The sequence below is a fragment of the Pollachius pollachius genome (assembly GCF_949987615.1).
Source record: "Pollachius pollachius genome assembly, chromosome: 12".
Lineage (NCBI taxonomy): Eukaryota > Metazoa > Chordata > Actinopteri > Gadiformes > Gadidae > Pollachius > Pollachius pollachius.
In genome coordinates this window covers 18,402,246-18,420,677 of record NC_136945.1, presented here as the reverse complement: position 1 = coordinate 18,420,677, position 18,432 = coordinate 18,402,246, and the positions used below count along the sequence as shown (strand labels likewise).

Sequence of the window (18,432 nt, the reverse complement as noted above, 5' to 3'; positions counted from 1 at the left end):
CTAATCCAGTGTTTAAAAGGAAGGTGGGGTAGCCTGCTTCCAATTGAGTAAAATTAATCTTCTGGCTATAAGAGTGACAAAGGCAATACAATTTGATTGTGCTCTAAGAAGATGATCGCCCTCACATTGAATACCAAAAACAGCTGTAAGAGGGTTCGGAGCTATTGGTCTCTTCAGTATCTTGGATAGTGAGTCAAACCGAGGGTACCAGTAATTAACAAGTTTCGGGCAAAGCCAGAACATATGAGCTAGTGTTGTAGCAGGTGAATTTTTACATCTGTTGCATGAATTATCACTTGATGGATACATTTTTGAGATTTTGGCGTAAGAGAGATGGAGTCTGTGTGCTACTTTAAACTGGATCAAGCCATGTCTGGCACATATCGATGACGAATGTATTCTTAAACAAACATTTGACCACTCAACATCTGTAAATTTTACATTCAGATCAGCCTGCCACGCCGCTCTCAATGCATCCAGAAACGCTGAGTGCACAGAAGAAAGTTTTTTATAGATAACGGATATTGTGCCCCTGAGCTCTGGGTCTGCTGGGAAAAGAGTATCCATAGGTTGAGGTTCGGGGATTGTAGGGAATGTTCCTGTATTGTTTCGTACCCAGACCCTAACGTGAAGATAACAAAAAAAAGTTGCATTCTGTAGATCAAATTTAGTTTTGAGCTGTTCGAATGAAGCAAAAACACTTGTTATGTATAAATCTTTAAAATAAATAATACCCTTCTTTTGCCAAGCCAGGAAAAACTCATTATGAAATGAAGGGGCAAATCGATGATTAGACGCAATTGGGGCCCAGAGCGAGCCAGCCTGCCAACCAAAGTGCCCTCGGACTTGAGTCCAAGAGAGTGTTTAAATGAAAGCAGAACACCTTTATTCAAAATCAAGAAGTTTTAATTTTACAACACGCATGCTTTAATATATTTGAATAACCTGCAATTCCTGAAAAAAAAATCCCATTAAATATATACATTGCAATGAATTAGCATTTGAATTGAAAAATAAAATCTGAAAAAAATCGGTTTAGGATTTCACAAGCAACACTTTTAGATATTAAAATATAAACTGGATCAGAGAGGTTATTTCAGGTGTATGGGTAGACAATACACCACCCTAATACTGCATCAGAGAGGTCGTTAAGGATGTATTGGTAGTATACACACCACCCTAATATTGCATCAGAGGTAATTTCATTTTTACTGGTAGACTAAACACCATTCTAATGCTCCACCAGAGGTTATTTCAGGTGCACTGGGAGCCCGTACACCACGGGCGCCGCCCCGATCAGGTGTCTGAGGTGCGTGGCCTGGCGGGCGGGCCCCATGTAGTCCAGGAGGGGGGCCCCGGACCCGGCCGACAGCCAGGACTCCAGCAGGGCGGTGGTGAAGCGGTCGATGTCCCGGTCCGTGACGTCCCACAGGGTCCCCAACACCAGGGGGCTGCAGGGAGGCAAGGGCCCATGAGCAAGCCACCGCAGACAAGTCAGCAGGAATCATCAGAGTTAAGATCAGAATCATCAGCCATCATTTCAACAGGCAGTATGCTACATTCAAAACTCATAACAGTCCAAGCGATTACTGTGTGTATCAGTCCTAGTGAGTCTGTTTGTATCACAGTCCTAGTGAGTCCTGTGTGTATCAGTCCTAGTGTGTCTGTGTGTATCACAGTCCTAGTGAGTCCTGTGTTTCACAGTCCTAGTGAGTCTGTGTGTATCACAGTCCTAGTGAGTCCTGTGTGTATCACAGTCCTAGTGAGTCCTGTGTTTCACAGTCCTAGTGAGTCTGTGTGTATCAGTCCTAGTGAGTCCTGTGTATCAGTCCTAGTGAGTCCTGTGTATCAGTCCTAGTGAGTCCTGTGTATTACAGTCCTAGTGAGTCTTGTGTATCAGTCCTAGTGAGTCCTGTGTATCAGTCCTAGTGAGTCTTGTGTATCAGTCCTAGTGAGTCTTGTGTATCAGTCCTAGTGAGTCTGTGTGTATCAGTCCTAGTGAGTCTTGTGTATCAGTCCTAGTGAGTCCTGTGTATCAGTCCTAGTGAGTCTTGTGTATCAGTCCTAGTGAGTCTGTGTGTATCAGTCCTAGTGAGTCTTGTGTATCAGTCCTAGTGAGTCTTGTGTATCAGTCCTAGTGAGTCTTGTGTATCAGTCCTAGTGAGTCTTGTGTATCAGTCCTAGTGAGTCTGTGTGTATCAGTCCTAGTGAGTCCCGTGTGGGTGTGGGTGGCCGTAGGGTTACCAGCCGGCCGTGAGGTAGTGGAGGATGATGCCCGTTCCCTCCAGGTCTCCGCGCACCGCCAGGGCGGCGCTGCTGCAGCCGAACAGGAGGGCTGCCGCCCGCAGGTCCTGCTTCAGGAGGCTTCGTCCGTCCAGGTAGCGGGCGCCGGCGCCGTGGCCCACGTAGCTGAGGGCACAGAGAGAGAGAGGGCTCAGAGAGGACAGAGGGAGGGGGCTCAGAGAGGAGAGGGAGAGGGGCTCAGAGAGAAGAGGGAGAGAGAGGGAGGGGGCTCAGAGAGGAGAGAGAGAGGGGCTCAGAGAGGAGAGGGAGAGAGAGGGAGGGGGCTCAGAAAGGAGAGGGAGAGAGAGGGAGGGGGCTCAGAGAGGAGAGAGAGAGGGGCTCAGAGAGGAGAGGGAGAGAGAGGGAGGGGGCTCAGAGAGGAGAGAGAGAGGGGCTCAGAGAGGAGAGGGAGAGAGAGGGAGGGGGCTCAGAGAGGAGAGAGAGGGGCTCAGAGAGGAGAGGGAGGTGGCTCAGAGAGGAGAGGGAGGTGGTTTAGAGAGGAGAGGGAGGTGGCTCAGAGAGGAGAGAGAGGTGGCTCAGAGAGGAGAGAGAGGGGGCTCAGAGAGGAGAGGGAGGTGGGGCTCAGAGAGGAGAGAGGGAGGTGGCTCAGAGAGGAGGCTCAAGAGAGTTAGAGAAAGAGAAAGAGGTAGCTCAGAGAGCGAGAGAGGTGGCTCAGCACGGGGCCCAGTCAAAGAAGGGCCTCCCAGTGGGTGCTTTACCACACGTTCTTTCAGATGATGAGACACGGTCCACATAAAAACGTTACTAAACTTTACTCTAGTAAGTTTCAGATCATTATGAATGTTTTTACGTGGAATGTTCCGTCCAATCAAAGTATCCACTTGTCCGTCAAGCTGGTGAAATTATAGCTTAGTAATCCGTCCAAATACTCACATGTAGAGATCCTTGGTAGCCACTGCTTCCTGCAGCTGGGCGGAGTCAGGGACAGCGCCACACACGCCCTGCCAGTCGCGCTGACTGAGAGATAAACCACAGCGGGTCAGGGAACACGGTAGGGGACGTGACCGCTCCGCCAAATGTACAGCGTGTCAACAGTCCGGTACACCATGATGAGGGCACCTCCAGTCTCACCTGCTGAACAGGTCCTTGAAGCGGTCCTGCGTGTCGCTCAGGTTGGCGTCGGGGTTCAGCACGTAGAACACCTGCTTGGGGTCCACCCCCTGCTCCAGGATGCACCGAGGGTCCCACTGTGGGGGGGGGGAGAGAGCGTGGCATGACAAGGATCTGGTACGCTGCAGACCAGCAAGGCATCAAACAGCAAGGCATCTTGGGTAGGGTCGGCCAGGGCTTACCTCTCTCTGAAGGCAGGCTCCCAGCAGGGAGTGTAGGGATGGCATCCTCGTCACCGAGCGAGGCCTCAGGCACAGCATGCACTCCCACGGTAGTTTCTGGAGGTGCTGGAAGAGTGAGGAGATGGTGGTCATTATCAACCCCCCTATCTCCCCTCCGTACAGACCGTCGTGTGAAGAACCCTGGGGGAGACGGGCCGAGGGGGGGGACCTCACCTTGTCCAGGATGAGAACCACGTGACCCTTGGGTTCCGCCCCGGACGCCAGGCGGGAGACGGCCTCCTGGAGGACCTCGTCACACCGGCCGTCCCAGGCAGAGGACAGGCCCTGGGAGAAGAGCTGCAGGTCTTCAGGATTCAGCAGGGGAGCTGCGGAGAGAAACACCTAGAACACAGCCACATGGGGGAGGGCCATATCGTTAGAACAAACACCTAGAACCCAGCCACATGGGGGAGGGCCATATCATTAGAACAAACACCTAGAACCCAGCCCCATGGGGGAGGGCCATATCATTAGAACAAACACCTAGAACCCTAGTGAGTCTTGTGTATCAGTCCTAGTGAGTGTGTGTATCAGTCCTAGTGAGTCTGTGTGTATCAGTCCTAGTGAGTCTGTGTGTATCAGTCCTAGTGAGTCTGTGTGTATCAGTCCTAGTGAGTCTTGTGTATCAGTCCTACTGAGTCTTGTGTACTAAAATAATCATTAAGCGATCATCTTTCATTCATGACTTCTCCTCCCATCAGTGGGTCAATGTGAAGGCCTCTGAACAGACAGACAGACAGACAGACAGACAGACGTGTCCTACCTTCAGCATGTCCTCGCTGGCCACCAGGCCTCTGGCCGCCATCACGGCCTGCAGCCTCCGGACCTGGACCGACAGCTCCGGGTCAGAGGTGAGCGGGAGCAGCATGCTCCTCCAGCAGCCCAGCAACGCCTCCATGCTCTCCAACACCCGCTACCGAGAAGAACAACAAGGCATTCTGACCCCGCTCCTCACCAAGACATACACCCTCACGTGTAGTTCCTCTAACGGCCATTAGGTGGTTCAGAGTAGGGACCAACATGTAGTACCTCTGTTATCTACAGTCCCAGAGCCAAGACGCACACAGAGAGAGAAAGAGAGTGAGAGTGAAAGAGACAGAGTGAGAGAGTGAGGGTGTGAGCATGAGAGTGAGAGTGTGAAAGAGAATGTGAGAGAGTGAGAGAGTGAGAGTGTGAGAGAGTGAGAGCGTGAGACAACTTGAGGGTGTGTGAGTGAGAGAACGTGAGGGCGTGTGAGAGTGAGAGTGTGAGAGTGTGAGAGAACGTGAGGGCGTGTGAGAGTGAGAGAGAACGTGAGGGCGTGTGAGTGAGAGAGTGAGCATGAGAGGGAGAGTGTGAGAGTGTGAAAGAGTGAGAGAATGTGAGGGCATGCGAGAGTGAGAGAGCGTGTGAGTGAGAGAGTGAGCATGAGAGGGAGAGTGTGAGAGTGTGAAAGAGTGAGAGAACATGAGGGTGTGTGAGAGTGTGAGAGAGTGAGAGAGTGTGAGAGTGAGAGAACGTGAGGGCGTGCGAGAGTGAGAGAGTGAGAGTGTGCGTACCTGGAGCCGTGCGTCCAGCCCCCGGCGGCCCTCCCACCAGCGGGCCTTCTCTGAGAGCCAGCTGACCACCTTCTGCTCGGCCTGGACGCGGTCCATCTCCTGGACCAGCCCGCTGACGCCCTGCTGCAGGGAGAAGGGACGCCCGTTACCACGGCCATTCATTATGGGACCCGCCTCCTAACAAACCCAGAGTACCGTACATCCTCCTGGGAGGATGCTGGGGCGGCACGTGGCTCAGGAGTTAGAGCTGGTTGGCTGGAAACCGGGGAGGTTGCTAGTTCGATCGCCGGCTCGAGTGTCGAGGTGTCCCTGAGCAAGACGCCTCACCCTAACTGCTCCTGACTAGCTGGCTGTCTCCTTGCATGGTTGACACCGCCGTGGGTGGGTGAATGAATGGGTGAATGGGCTGTATAAATCTACCTGTCTATTTTCCATTTTCTCTCCAACATTTCTCATGGTCTTAAACACCGTCCTGTCCTGCATTCCCGGTGCAACACCCACATCTCCCGTCTCAGTTTAAACGTACAAATATATCCTATAATATGTATTGTTCTCTCGGCTCCCCCTCCACCACACCGGACTCCTGCAGTGTAGACAATATCTGCGCATCTGATTGGATTCAAACCATCGCCATGCTAGCATCTTCCCCTCCCGGGCGACGCCGGGTCACTTTACCGTGGCTACGCCCCTGAGAGCGTCCTCACCTGCGGGCCGGAGGAGGGGATGTGGACAGTGATGGGGGCGGAGCCTCTCTCCAGACGGGTCAGCAGCAGGCTCTCTCCCATCTCCCCGGGCCGCACCCCCACCAGGGACAGCACGCACACCGTCAGCCCTGACCGGGGGGGGGGGGTAGGAGAGCGTTTAGAGGACAAGCCAACCAGCACGCAGCTTTAGCGTGACCAGGGACGCTATTTTCAGTTACATTCAGCAGACGCCTTTATCTAAAGCTACTTACAATAATTAGATTTGTCAGAAGAAAAGAGAAAAAACGATATATTGCCGTCGGTACAGTAAGGATGTTCATAGAACCAAGTGCCAAGAGCACTAACAATCGCTAGGTTAACCCATTCCCCGTATACAACATAGACCATGCTAAGATGCTACACAATGCGAAGAACTATTTTAAAATGCAAGGACGTGTACACACACACACACACACACACACACACAATAAGTGCGGACATACACTATGGTCATAAGCAAGACTGGACCAACGGAGAGTGATCCCGTCACACGCCGCGTCCGTTCACCTGAGGGCAGCCGTTCCACCTGCTGCATGAAGTCCTGGCTCTGCTGCCGGGGGAAGGTCTCAGGACAGGCGGCCGGGAAGCCGAAGAGCTGCTCCAGCCGCTCCAGCCTGGCCTCTAGAGGTGGCTTAGGGCTCTCCTCCAGGCGCAGAGACGCCAGCCGCTCCGTCAGCTCGTTGGAGCCCTTCTTCAGTTTCCTGGTTCCGACGAGACGACGCCATTATCAGAACTCAGACGGCGAACTCCGATAGCGAAAAACATATCGGAGCGGACTTACGATGATTCAATGTTATAGTAAATTATCTCAATGTATTATCACTATCGCCCTTAGCATTGAACTTGTATTTTGTCTTGTGTTTTATGTTGGAGCTGTGTACTGCTGTGCATCTTGGCCAGGTCTCTCTTGTAAAAGATAGTTTAATCCCAATGACACTAACCTGGTTAGAAAAAGGATATAATAATAAATATATTAATAATAATAATTATAAAGATTGAGCGGAGGACCGAGGGGCCTTACTTGAGGCGGCATGCCAGGTGCCTCAGCGTGTGGTGGCGGTGGGCCACGCCCAGGGAGTGCGTGTGGAGCATGGCGGCGGCGGGGGCGTCCCGCTGGCCCAGGCTCAGGGCCAGGAGGCCACACAGGGCGGGGTACAGGCCCGGGGACGGGAGGTGCTGCAGGGACAGCCAGGCGGAGCGCAGCAGAGACTGGACGCTCTCCAAGGAGAGGTCCTCTATTATTCAACATGGAGACAGACGGAGGGAGACGCTTGGTGAGGCTTTCACCCCGACCTCATCTTGACCCATTTCAAACTCTTTTGGGGGACCTTTGACATTTACATTTAGGGTATTCATTCACATTTAGGGCTTTTATCCAAAAGGGACTTACAATAAATTTAGGGCTTTTATCCAAAAGGGACTTACAATCAATTTAGGGCTTTTATTTACATTTAGGGCTTTTATCCAAAGGGACTTACAATAAATACATTTCTTTTTTTGTTGTTGAAAAAATAAACAACAATTTATGGCCGTCGGTACAGTAAGGATATTCATAGAACCAAGTGCCAAGCAATTATAATAATATAATAACATCAAATAATAATTAATATGATATCAGATGGTGTGGAGCGGACAACACTTGGACTGATGGGAGGATCTGCACCTGGCAGGGCGTCTGAAGGAGCCAGGTGGGCCGGTAGACCCCCCATCAGAGGACCTGGTCGGCTGAGCATCGTGGACCGACCGTCCCTCTCCATGTCCCCACACCGGTCCCTCCGGAGGACCTCAAGGTCTGCGTCTGCACAACGGGAGCAGAGTGGGTTGTGGAGGAAGAATGACACAGACAGTCGTGGATATGAACGAGTGAAACCTCATTGTTTTAAAAGACTCCATGTCTCTGGACCTCGAGAAAGGTCTCAGAGTGGCAGGAGACCTTCTGATAACAGAAGACCTTCTGACGGCAGCGTGTGGGTTCCCTACTTGCGACGGCGTTGTCCTCGGCGTCAGACCCCCGGAGGACCTCCATGCTGAGGTCCAGCCCCGCTGCGTCCATCTCCTCCTGGATGGTCCTCATCTTCTCCGGCTCGCCCTCGGCGCCCCCGGCCAGCGGCCTCCTGCCTCGTCTGGGCGGGGCCGCCTCGTCCTCAGAAGAGGACGGAGGCCGAGGCTGAGCGGTGGCCTTCTTCCTGCCGGGCCTCTTGACGGGGGCCTCCAGCAGGGGCGTCTCAGCGGCCGATCTGGGGCCCCGCCCTGCCGCCTTGCTGGCCGTGGTGGTAGAGCGCTTCTTGGGCACAGTGGCCTTCGCCTTGAGCTCCACCTCCTCCAGGTCACTCTCGTCACTGAAGTCCACCTGCGGAAGAAGACGGTGTTCAGAGGAAGGGGCCGAAGGGAACACGGACTGAAGAAACCAAACTGAAGTCACGGTTTACCTTGAAGCGGGACTTCTTTGTGCGTTTGGGCGCGCCAGGGACGGGCTGAGGCTTCTCTTGATCCGGAGACCCTTCCTCGTACACTTGGAACTGAGTTCGAGTAGAGGCCCTGGCCGGTCCCCTGGGGGCCCCGGCACGGGTCCTGGGGACCGGGGTACAGGCCACGGTGGGGACCTCCGTGTCAAAGGGGAAAAAGCTGAGCTCCTTCCCTGCCGGTTTGGCTCTCGACGGTCTGACGGCAGCTGGAGTTTTGGGGAGCAGACACTTGGCTCTGGAAGAGGAGCTGGTCACCTTGACGCTAGGGAGCAGAGCGCTGGTCTTCTTTGGCTCCTTCGTCTTGGTAGGAAGCGCAGAGACTTTAACGGTACTGACGGGGTCCTTAGGCTTCTTGAGGCCTTCTGGAGGAGGGGTCGATGGTCTCAGTGCGGACCTCTTTGTGTTTCTGGGCGGATTCCAGGTCCATGCGCTAGAGAAGAGCTCTTCTGGGCTGCAGTTCCTCTTCCCAGCCAGGGTGAGAAGGGACGCCATGGCCTTGGTGGCCATCAGCCCGGCCCTCACCGGCTTCAGCACGGGGGACGGATTCACACTGACAAAGGCTAGGCCGGCCTCCATGACGTCCCACACGTCTGGGACCGGGTCCAGCCGGGGCCCGAGGCCGGCCAGGGCCATGCTGAGGTAGGTGTGTCCGACCACGTCCAGCATCAGGCCGGGCTCCGCGGGGCCCCGGCCGGGGCACGCAGAGGGGAACAGTGCGGCCAGCCGGGCGGAGAGCTTCTCCGTGACGCTCTGGCAGCGGGTGAGCGCGGTGCGGTGCAGGATCCGGCTGACGCGCCCGTCGCTGGGCTCCAGCAGGAGGGCCAGGTCGGCCTGGGCGACGGCCCAGCGCGCTGTGACGCGGCCCAGGCTGGGCGTGCCGCAGCAGGGGCAGCGGCAGCCGGCCGCATGGGCCAGGGAGGAGAGCCAGCGGCGGGGCTGGGCCTTCAGGGGCGGGGAGCTGCACTGGTCCTTCTCCGCGGCCTCCTTGGTGAACCACCGGGTGCTGAGGAGCCCGCTGCAGTCCTCATCCAGGCTCGGGGCCGGAGCCGGGGGCTTGGCGGCCGGACGCCCCTTCCTGGGTTTGATCTTCACGTCCGTCTTCTGCTCAGGGGGAGCGACGTCTAGAGGACGGGAAGAGACACCTCATGAACACCTGAGAACTCATGAACACCTGAACTCATAAACACCTGAACCCATGAACACCTGAACCCATGAACACCTGAACCCATGAACACCTGAACCCATGAACACCTGAACCCATGAACACCTGAACCCATGAACACCTGAACCCATGAACACCTGAGAACCCATGAACACCTGAGAACCCATGAACACCTGAGAACCCATGAACACCTGAGAACCCATGAACACCTGAACTTATGAACACCTGAACTTATGAACACCTGAACTTATGAACACCTGAGAACCCATGAACACTGATGAACCCATGAACACTGATGAACCCATGAACACCTGAACTCATGAACACCTGAACTCATGAACACCTGAACTCATGAACACCTGAACCCATGAACACCTGAACCCATGAACACCTGAACCCATGAACACCTGAACCCATGACCACCTGAACCCATAAACACCTGAAAACTCATGAACACCTGAACTCATGAACACCTGAACCGAAGGGGAACTCTCCTTACCCTCAGCTTCTGGCCACTCACCCATGCAGAGCTCCAGAAGGTTCTTCACTCTGTCCAGGTCGAACCCACTCTGCTCCGGCTCGCCCTTCATCATCTCCAGCTCCGCCTTCACCACCAGCAGCTCCGCGCAGCTGAACCGCAAAACATTCAGGGCAACAAAGACAAACCAGAAGAGATTTATAAAAGAAACGTGCTTGTCAATTGTTTTCTTAATTTTTGGAAAACAAAGAGGGACCAAAGCCTGGTTTCAAAATAGCAGGGGCCATTAAACAGCTTTAGTGTGAGAGTCCAGGCCTACGTACTGGCTGACGGCCTGCAGCTTGGCGGACATCTCCAGGGCCTCCAGGAGCTGCAGCTTGGCGTCGTGCACGGCCCCAGTCCGGCTCCTTACCGCCACCATCTTCAGCGAGCAGCCCAGCAGCTCAGAGAGCAGCAGCCACTTCAGAGACAGGTTCTCCCCTGCTCCCGGAACACAGGGGCAATTACATTGAGGTCATTTAGCGGACGTTTTCATCCAAAGCGACAGTTCACGGACACATTCACACACCAACGGCGGAGTCCAGCATGCAGGGCTACAGCCAGCTCTTCCGACGCAGTCAGGGTGAGGTGCCTTGCTCAGGGACACCTCAACACTCACAGCCAGGGATGGACCTAGCAAACTACCGGTTACAAGTCAGTCGCTCTAACTCCTCAGCTAAGCCGACCCCGGAGACATCCAGAGGCTGGGTGTGAGAGAGAGGGGCGGGGGTCCGTGGGTCCCTCTAACCCAGGCCCCTGCCTTGGCTGCTCTTACCCTGGGCCTACCCTGGTACCTGCCTTGGCCCACCCCGGTACCTGCCTTGGCCCCTATGACCCTGGGCCCAGCCTGGTAGCTGCCTGGGCCCCTCTGACCGTCGGCCCACCCCGGTACCTGCCTTGGTCTACGAAGCGTGTTTCCGAGGTGCCGCTGATGCTCATGAACAGGCCGTTCCCCACCAGGGTCACCAGCAGGCTGGCCAGCAGCTTCAGCGCTCCGTGCATCGCCGTGTCGGCGCTCTTGAACCCTGAAACACAGAAGACCAACAGCAGATGAGAGTGCAGCTGTATGTTTGGCGGTGGTTTGGCGTGTCTGAGTGGTGGTTGGGCGTGTCTGAGCGGTGGTTCGACGTGTCTGAGCGGTGGTTGGGCGTGTCTGAGCGGTGGTTGGGCGTGTCTGAGCGGTGGTTGGGAGTGTCTGAGCGGTGGTGGTTGAGTGTGTCTGAGCGGTGGTGGTTGGGCGTGTCTGAGCGGTGGCTGGGCGTGTCTGAGCGGTGGTTGGGCGGGCTGGCGGCTGAAGGCGGGGGCCCACCGTGCTGGTTGATCTGCTGCCGCAGGGCGCCGGGCAGGGCTCCGGCGTCCAGGCCCAGGTAGGAGCTGCAGGCCTGGAGCGCCTGGGCCCGCAGCAGGTACCAGCTCTTGGACGGCCTCTGCTCGTTCACCTCCTGGAGCACCTCGCACAGGAAGGGCACGCCGCGCTCCACCTGCAGAGAGGCCCCGGAAGCATGTTGGGGTTAACATCCCCACTAACATCTCCACAGAGAATCCCCCAGCCACATGTTGGCGTTAACATGTGGCTGAGAGCAGACACAGAGCAATAGTTTTTGCATTGATCTGAGAAACAACCTAATATTTTCATTACTATAGCTATTGCAACAGCACTGTAACTTCATGATTCAACAACACAATTATATTCCATCCGTTTCCTGTCAACAACTAACGAGCTAAAGGCCTCCTTAGCGCCGCGGGACTGAGGCCATGGCTCCTCGCTTAAGGCTGTGAGAGGACAGGACAGTCCCAGGCTGTAGGTGGTGAACTCACCTGTCCTGTACTGTAGCAGCACTGGGCCCTGAGCAGGACAGCATACAGCGCCAGGGGACAGGGCTCCTCCGGAGGGCTCTCGGAGCACAGGTACGGCTCCGCCTCCCCCAGCAGACCCTGAACCACAACAGTCATATGTTGGGGTGGATGAACCACAGCAGGTGGGTTTTGAGATGCATGTGAGAACACGGTAGGCCAAAGCCGATTATATCAAATAAAACTGGGATGTGAGTCCCATAAGCGAAGGGCCTCCTTGTACACGTTGGGATAACAGGGTCAATGTGAAAGCAAGTTGTTAGTTTTTCAGGTGAAAGGAATGGAAACCAGTTCGTTCCCACAGCGACCGACCTCAGCCAGTTCAGGACAGCCCAGGTCCAGCAGGAGGCGGGCCGAGTGGCACAGCGACCCGGCGCATCCTTTAGCGTCGTCAAGGCGACGGGCCAGGTCCAAGGAGAGCTGGTAGGCTTCCAGAGCCTTCAGTGGCTGGGGACAGCGAGGAACACACACGGTTTGGGTGCTGGGTGAAGACCTCTCATACACAGGTGCTGTACTGGTTAGGGCGGGTCTTGTGGTGCTGTACTAGTGAGGGTGGGTCTTGTGTTGTGGCGCTGTGCTGGTTAGGGTTGTGTGGTGCTGTACTGGTTAGGGTGGGTCTTGTGTTCTGGTGCTGTACTGGTTAGTGTGGGTCTTGTGGAGCTGTACTGGTTAGGGTGGGTCTTGTGTTCTGGTGCTTTACTGGTTAGGGTGGGTCTCTACCTTCCCCATGAGTCTGAAGAGGGCGGCGGTCAGAGTGATGGAGCTGTAGCTCTGCTTGGGACAGCGGAGCTCTGACAAGACATCGCTCTGCAGGAGAGCAGACCAGATGTCCAGGGCTCTCTCCAAGGGCTGGCAGAACTCTGAGGGAAACATGCAGGACATGGGTGGATCAATGGACGACCCCATACTGCAGAGGAGAACCAGTACATCTTCCACTGACTTTCAAGAAGAATAGGAGCAACGTCAGCCTCAACACAGTTTGGACTATGAAGGAGGTCTCCTACTGCTTTCTGCTGCCAGGTCGAAGAACAGGCCCTCGTAGACCAGGCTGCTGTCCTGGGTCTTCTGCTTGTCCTCGTAGTCCATGTCGTTGGTCGTGGGATTGGCCACACACTGGGTCTTATCTCGCAGGTCCTGCCGTTTCTTGTCCTTTTCGATGGCCTAAACCAATCAGACGGACAGGATGAAGCAACGTAAACATCGGTGCTCCTGGACTAAGTGTAGTGAACGAATTTAACGTCTGCTAAGAGTTTGGATCTCGGAGACATCTCAGGGCTCGACCCGGTAGCCCATACCGTCTGCAGGTTCTTCTCCAGGGTGCAGATGTAGAGCCACAGCAGGACCTGGGCTTTGTCGTCTTTCAGCCGCGCCGCGTTGTCGGCCGTCTCTGGCTCCTCCTCCAGCAACCGCAAAGCCTCATGGGTAAAGTCCACCGCCAGGCTGCGCAGGACACGTGCATAGAGTTGTTCCGATACTGATGGAAGCATCAGAAATTCCAGAAGTACTGCCATTTCGCTCACGCTAAACTACAAGAACACAAATGTATTATTACAATTGTAATAATAAATGTAAATGATCTAGTTCTGAAAAAAAACAGTAAGTGAACTGACTATACACTGCCATCAACGTACGAGAACTATTCAATAAGAACAAGTGCTATTAGTAGTTACAATGCTAGATGCTGTATCGGTGTATACTCGGTATCGGCTGAGAATTCTTAATGGAAAAAAATCTGAACATCTCCACACACACACACACACACGCGCACACAGCTCCCCCCGGGGAGGGGGTCCTACCAGTCCGTCTGCTCCTTGAAGTCCTGGAAGCACACCACACGGGCCATCTCCCCCAGATACACGGCCCGCAGGTGGGGGTGGGCGCTGTCCTCGTGGCAGAGCTCCAGCAGGTCACACAGGGTGTTGTAGCGCTCCTGGCTGGTGTCGGCTGGCAGCTCTCTGTAGGCTCGCAGCTCCTCCGTCAGCAGGGCCAGCAGGACGCCCTCGTCGGGGAGGTCGGGCCCGAAGCCGTCGCGCAGGGTCCTGGGCCGGGGGGCGGGAGAGACGCAGCAGGGTCCTGGTTATTCACTCGTTAAATGGAACGGTAAATGGAGTGCGTTTATTGCAGCGCCTTTCTAACCACGGGCCACTCAAAGTGCTTTGCAAATATTGCCCAACATTCAGCCATTCATGCACACGCCAGTGCGTGACAGTGGAGTCAACTACGCAGGCAGGAGCAGTCAGGGTGAGGTGTCTTGCTCAGGGACACCTCGACACAGGAGGAGCCGGGGAGCGAACTAGCAACCTTCCGGGTATCAGCCAACCTTTTCTACCTCCTGAGCCACATACCACCCCCCCACTTTCTTAAATTAAATTAAAGCTAGGGTAGGCATATTATTTTAGAAGCATTTTTCCGCATGCATCCCGACAGCCGTCAATCAATCACACGCTGGCTAAATGCACCCGGTATCTGGGCGGTCGCAGGCCGTCATACGCTGACAGAAGTGCCTACCTGAGGCGGAGGTCCTCCTCTCCTGCCCGGGCCGCTTCCGCCTTGGTGCGGACCCACAGGGAGACGGGCTCCGCCATCTGGGCCAGCACGGAGGGCCCCAGGGCCTTCAGCCACACCATGACCCAGTCCAGCGCTCGCTCCAGCCGCCCACAGCGCCGGGAGCTCTGCACGGCCAGCCTGAAGGGCAGGCTGAACTACAGACGCACACAGGGGACCACGGGAACATCAGAGAGTGCAGCATCATTCAGGAGAATTGCCCTTGAAACTATTGAGCTCGGTAACCTTTTAAAATAATGGTTTCTGCTCATTTAAAAACAAGATGAACACTTAAAAAAGACACAAAAGACTCAAGCCTCCCCCCTTACCCCCCCACCCCCCTCTTTCGCAGTTATTGTATGTTATACGTCCTGGCACTTAAAAATAGTACCTAGCATTGTGCAGCATCTTGGCTCCTAGCTATCTTAGCTATCTTTTTATGAACATCCTTACTGTACCAACAGCGATATATGATTTCTCTTTCTTCTGACAAATGTACTTATTGCAAGCTGCTTTGGATAAAAGCATCTGCAAAATTCCCTCAATGTAAATGTCAATGTATTATGAACTACAGATGCTGTCACCACAACGACGGAGCAAGGCCCCTGGGAGGGGTAAAGCACTCTGACCAACTCACTGCGTTCATGGACAGAGCTGCAGGGCCGTTCCTGCGCAGCTCCTGGCACAAGATCTCCACCAGCGTGAAGGCCTGCTCGTACAACCGGCGGTTGTGGAGTCCACACACCAGTTTGCTCACGTCCGTCACTGAAGCACAAACACATGCACACAAGTGCAAGCACATGACCACAGGCAAGCAACGTCAGTCACTTACTGTTCCCTGATTACTGCTCGCTCTGGGAGTTTTGAGACAAACCCACCCACCGTGAGGTGAACCAGGACTTCTGGAACCCACCTGCTTTGACGTAAAGGTCCTGGCTGGTAACCTGGCGTAGCTCCAGCATCAGTCGCCCTGTCGCCGCCTGACAGTACAGCAGCACTCTGTCCAGGGCCTCTCCCTCCTCCAGCTGGCAGACGCATCACACACAGAGGAGCAGCACGTATTTAATATCAGCCATGGTGAGAAGTTCACCACAACCAAACACAGAAGAGCAATACATATTTAACATCAACCAGTGACTTGCTACAGCAGACACATCCATACACACGGTAGCAACAGCAGACACTCATATTAATGTCGACCGCGGTTACTTCACTTGATCCGACCTCGGGCTGCAGGCTCACCTGTGAGTCCAGCAAGCTGTCGTAGGCAAACAGGAAGCCGTGACACATGCTGAAGCAGAGCGCCTGCTGCAGTCCTCTCTGCTCCGTCTGGGACGCCTCGTTCTGGGACAGGGGACAACACAGCAGACGGCTGAGCAAACATTCAACCAGTCAATCCCATTTATGAATGGGCTTACATACAGCTCTTTTGAGCGGTTTCCCCCAGTGTGCACTCCACTTAGTTAACGAGATCATCATGTCTGTTTCAGCCAGGACATTGAGGACACCCACCTTCTGCAGTGCTTTGATGATGAGCTCCTGGTGCTCCTCGAGGAAGGAGAACCAGGCCAGGAGCACGGGGGCAGGGAGCTGGCTGCAGTGCCTGGCCTCCACAGCCCAAAACACAAGACTGCAGCCCCCCAGGACGGCCTGGGTCTGCTGGGTCTCTTGGGGGCCCGAGAGAGACCTCAGGGCCCGGGCACATTCTGTGAACGCCTTGCCTCTCTCCTCGGCGAGGTCTTTAGCAGCATGAACCTGTACAGCCCATCTTGCGAGCGCCAGGGGCAGCAGGCGGGGCCGGCAGTCTGCACAGCGCCCGACCGCGCCCTCCACCTCGTCCACCAGACCGGACGCAAGTGGCGAGCAACCGGCCTTGCAGATCAGCTTAGCGGCGGCGAGGACCACCTTGGAGAGAGCGGGTAGGCTGGCGTGCCCCAGGAACTCCCCACTCCCACACTGACCGCTGCGCCAACAGCCATGGAAGAAAGACAGTGTTTCTCGGAGAACGAAGGATCCGTCTTCGGTGGTCAGTGTTCCACGGGCCTTTTGAAAAGTGGCGAAGGCGTCTTCTGCGCCTTTGGAGCAGGAAAGGGGCACCGTGCCGCTGCTATCCAAGAGGAGGAGGAACTGCAGAGCCTGCATTTGGCCGTGCAGCCTGTCTTTGGGATTCAGTGTAGTGTCGTCTTTGGCTGCGGCGAGTCCATTCCATACGACAGCAAAACAGGTGCGCACCAAACCAGTGTAGTCTTCAGTCTGAAACAAAGAGAGATCAGGTGTGACAGGGAATGTACATTACATTTACATTTAGGGAACATTTACCTTTAGGCTGACGCTTTTAACCAAAGCGACTGAACAGTTCATGCACACATTCACACACCGACGGCGGAATCAACCAGCCAGCTCGTCGGGAGCAGTTAGGGTGAGTTGTCAGGTCTAAGGGACACCTCAACACTCAGCTAGGAGGAGCCGGGGTTCGACCTAGCAACCTTCCATTTGCAAATCAACCCCCTCCACCTCCTTAGGCAAGCGGACCCGGAATATGAATGCATTCATACATCCTGTAGAACTATCATGTGAGACAGACACGTACTTGTTGTGGTGGAAGAAGCCTGCGGTGAAGCAGACCCCCCAGGTGACTACACGGAACCTGGGCTCCCAGAGAGCTGAGCTTCTTCACGATGTGGAAGACGATCTTCTCCATGTACAGAGGGCTTCTCTGAGCCATGTTGGCGCCAGACGCATCATACCCACAGAGAGCTGCCTCCACCAGCCGGACCAGGCTGCTGATGTGCTCCAGGCCAGGGGGTCCCACCCCAAGCTGATGATTACAGGCTCTGATGATCCGGTCACAGATGGTGCGACCTTGGGTCCCCGCTCCGCTTCGGACATAACTCTGTCATGTGAACCGAAAACAGATGAAGTCGTACATTATTAACCCCACACGTGACGAGGGGTCATCAGAAGGGTACAGTAAGGGTTACAGTAGGACCAGGTCTCCCATCTTATCAGGACATCGACTGGCTCATAGGACCACACTGCAGACAGACAGACAACACGGCGGACAGACAGAACGACAACAATGCAGACAGACAGAACGACAACACTGCAGATAAACAGACAACACTGAAGCCCAGAGAGACAACACTGCAGACAGACAGACGGAGTACCGCTGTTCTGAACTCACCTCGACTTCTTCGACCAAGAGCCTCGTCTCTGTGGAAGAGGCGGTCCGCCGCGTGTATTCATCGGCCGTCAAACACTTCATTTTCCCAGCTACAAGGCAACGATGGTAGAGAAGTAAATACAAGCTTGGCTGACAGCTCACGGTATGGGATCATGAACCGTGAAACACATCAGCGGTGTCTCGAACGTTACGGGAACACCGAACTAACAAACTACATTGTTGTCTTACCGTTAGGGACGCTATTAAAATAATCTTCTTGATGAAACCCAAAAAAAGTTCCAACCGCTTTATTTTCTACTTGGTTTGCTCGTTTTCATGTACAAGTGTTCGATTTTCAAACTGTTAAAAGCAAGCAACGCGTCTCCCCGCGCAGAGGATTTGAAAGCCGTTTTCAAACCAATCGTCTTGGACTTCCGCTAGAAGCCGGATGTGGACAGCTTCTGGGTAATGTAGTTCTTTACGGAGATAAGATGTATGGGGATCGGGGTGCAATCGTCAAAATTTGTGGTAAAATGTGTGTCTGCTTGAGGTTGTACTTTAGACTCGTGCGTGTTTGACATACAAATGACGACAAAACAAATGTTTGAATAGTATTCTCATTAAAAAAATAAAACCAAAATATGGTCTCAACCTAATGTTTAAATCACCCGCGGCGCTACCATTGGGCCCGGGTGGGCCTGAGCCAAACCATTTTAGGTCCGGGCACGCCCATTTTGACCCAGGCCTATAGTGAGTAGTGAGTGATTTTCATTCTAGCTGGTCATCCAATAAGCAGCCTGAGGAAAGCGTT

General features: G+C 54.4%; 1 protein-coding gene across 1 annotated transcript; it reads right to left on the bottom strand.

The window, feature by feature from the left end:
- Nucleotides 1–925: 925 nt before the first annotated feature.
- Nucleotides 926–18,008, bottom strand: espl1 (extra spindle pole bodies like 1, separase). The gene is made up of 32 exons (XM_079747549.1): nt 17,871–18,008; nt 17,643–17,731; nt 17,049–17,351; nt 15,971–16,711; nt 15,701–15,802; nt 15,372–15,483; nt 15,096–15,223; nt 14,423–14,616; nt 13,711–13,953; nt 13,210–13,354; nt 12,919–13,075; nt 12,635–12,774; nt 12,227–12,361; nt 11,879–11,995; nt 11,370–11,541; nt 10,957–11,085; nt 10,345–10,501; nt 10,064–10,173; nt 8,346–9,502; nt 7,897–8,266; nt 7,580–7,714; nt 6,938–7,151; nt 6,424–6,617; nt 5,878–6,005; nt 5,174–5,296; nt 4,399–4,548; nt 3,810–3,977; nt 3,597–3,701; nt 3,376–3,491; nt 3,178–3,261; nt 2,245–2,409; nt 926–1,451 (listed from the first exon to the last, which is right to left on the bottom strand). Exons 2-32 carry the CDS (start codon nt 17,721–17,723, stop codon nt 1,250–1,252), a joined length of 6,477 nt encoding a protein of 2,158 aa, XP_079603675.1. The 5' UTR covers nt 17,724–17,731; nt 17,871–18,008; the 3' UTR covers nt 926–1,249.
- Between the last annotated feature and the right edge of the window lie 424 nt (nt 18,009–18,432).

Bases quoted from the DNA above. Each gene is read 5' to 3' on its own strand.
- espl1 (XM_079747549.1), bottom strand. From the start codon at position 17,723: ATGAAGTGTTTGACGGCCGATGAATACACGCGGCGGACCGCCTCTTCC. The intron at 10,502-10,956 runs GCAGGTACCGGG...TTCCGGGAGCAG, and splicing joins AACACGCTTCGTAGACCAAG to GGGAGAACCTGTCTCTGAAG. The intron at 1,452-2,244 runs GTAACCCTACGG...GCCTCCCTGCAG, and splicing joins CACTACCTCACGGCCGGCTG to CCCCCTGGTGTTGGGGACCC.